Source organism: Rhagoletis pomonella, unplaced genomic scaffold, assembly GCF_013731165.1.
Source record: "Rhagoletis pomonella isolate Grant_MI unplaced genomic scaffold, Rhpom_1.0 Rhpom_scaffold_00010, whole genome shotgun sequence".
NCBI classification, from domain to species: Eukaryota; Metazoa; Arthropoda; class Insecta; order Diptera; family Tephritidae; genus Rhagoletis; species Rhagoletis pomonella.
This window is the reverse complement of record NW_023458564.1, coordinates 6,772,145-6,774,324: the sequence shown is the minus strand read 5'-3', so window position 1 is coordinate 6,774,324 and position 2,180 is coordinate 6,772,145. Positions and strand designations below refer to the sequence as shown.

The 2,180-nt window shown below is 35.6% G+C and overlaps 1 protein-coding gene across 1 annotated transcript in view; it reads left to right on the top strand.

Moving 5' to 3' along the window:
• The window catches only part of LOC118746488, a 6,827-nt gene extending 6,412 nt beyond the window's left edge, over positions 1-415 (top strand). The window contains exons 2-3 of the mRNA XM_036480336.1: positions 141-289; positions 343-415. Of these exons, the coding sequence (XP_036336229.1) occupies positions 141-289; positions 343-415 (222 nt within the window). The remainder of the gene's footprint in view (positions 1-140; positions 290-342) is intronic.
• The last annotated feature ends 1,765 nt before the right edge of the window (positions 416-2,180 follow it).

The following is a 2,180-nucleotide window of genomic DNA, read 5'->3' as shown; positions in this document are numbered from 1 at the left end:
ATTATAAGGCGGATGGGAAAGTGGAGCTGGAGGGATACATAGGCAGAGCATTGAGAATTTTTGCGGCCAGACGTAATACGACACTTTTCATAAATCACCCCTATGAAATGGGTAAAACCGTCCATTATAATGTACTGCAGGAGTTGGCGGAAAATGGCACCATCGATATAGCGGCAGGTATGAGATATGTGAAACCCAATGACGACATGGAAAAGCTGACGTATCCAGTGCAGACGATGGATTATTGCTACATGGTGCCACTACCGGAAAATGTGCCCGTAAATGAGCTGTTCGTTGGCATCGTACCAATTCCAATTCTATTTTGCATATTCGCGTTCATAGTTATTTTCGCTGCATTACTGACCCACTTCAACAAGCGCAAGCAGATCAATTTTATCAACCTATTTCTAAATGATCAAGGCATTCGCGGCATGCTGAGCCAGTCTTTTGTGATAGTCGGTCAACCGAACGTTAAAACCAAGTTCGTCGTATTTTTGCTATGCTATATGAGCATCATTACTAACCAGTGTTGCCACTTGAAAATATTTTTAAGTACCAAAACGCCTACCAAATCAGTTTCCAAACTACCAAAATTTTGTTCATCATTAATGCTAGACTTCTAGAATTTACGGGGTTTTTAACTACACAAATCAACAGTAAAAATTAAAACTACACATATCATTGTTAACAGGGTCTTTAAATAAAAGAATTGACGTATTGTACAAAAACTTTTTAAAAAAATTTAAATACCTTTGAGATTAATTCCATTTATATCAAACAACTTTTCTTTGTGTGTGAAAAAACAAATTCAAATATTTTATGCATTTCAATAAAAAAAATCCCACATTCGTTTCAATTTGCACTTTGAAAATTGCCTATCATCAATTTTTTTTCAAGACGATGGGTAATTTCTGGTTCTATTTCAACAGCCAATCGGTCATAGCTTTGGGAAGTGAGTTTTTGTTTGCAGAAAATTGTCTGCTTAATAAAATATAGAAAAAAACTAAGAAATCTTATACGTGTGAGCAAACTGAAAGCAATGTTTTGATCGTGTAAACGTAAATTAAGTGAACAAATTTTAATGCTCCACTTGGTTGTTTTTTTTTTCAAAAAATGTTTGCCTACCAAAAGGTTCATCAAACCAACCAAGCTACCAAAGGAGAATGAACCTACCAATTTTGGTCCAATCGGAGCAAAACGGCAACGCTGTTACTAACACCACTTAACCAGCTTACCTGCAGTCCTTTCTCACCCATCCTCCGCTTCTGCCGATGTATCGTAGTTACGAAGACTTGGAAGCTGCTGGTTTAAAAATTCTATTTCCTACACACGAGATATCAGTCATAAAACAGAATCAGAGTCTTTTGGAACACATGCATCTTGTAAAAATTATTCCAGAATTCGAAGAGTGGCTGAAGCTTCGTTCACGCATGAATACAAAATATGTATATCCTCCCTGCAGTGAAAAATTATCAATTGTTAAAACTAACCAACTTATAGTTAGCTTTTTGGCGAGATTTCGATTAATACCTCACTTTTAATTAGCTATGACAAAACCAGCTTAAAGTGAATTGTAAAGTCGTGCAGGAGTCATGCAGACGCAATGGGGAGTTGGTTTTCTTTACAAGTTTCTATTAAATATCCTCATACAAAAATTACTTTCAATACACTTTTTTTCTGAACTTCGCAGATTCTTTTTCATATTCAGGACAAATAAAAGGAAGATCGAAATTTTATACTATCATTTTGAAGTTATGTCTGACGGTGTTCGAATATGGGGCCACCCAGGGCAGAATATGTAAACAAATATGAAATGTAATAAAATAAAGTAAATAAATAAGTAAATAAAAAAGTAAAAAAACAAAAAAATATTTTGTTTTTCTTATTGATATTTTATGTCCAAAAGTAGTTAGTTACAAGTTAGTTGACATGTAATGCAGAGGTATCCAGGTCTGACTTTTTTGCGGCCATCGCCCCACAAAAGTAGTTAGCTTTTTTCGAATAAAATACACAGTTAATAGTTAGCACTAGTGTGCGCGTAAACAGACTAAAGTTAGGTATAAGCTAACGTCACTCCCTGCAGGGCTGTGTCAAATATTCGCTGGGAGATCTTCGAATTCCAACAGAGTTTCTTCAACCGGCCCATGTTCTACTTCAATTCCGACTTGTGCTTGTTCAGA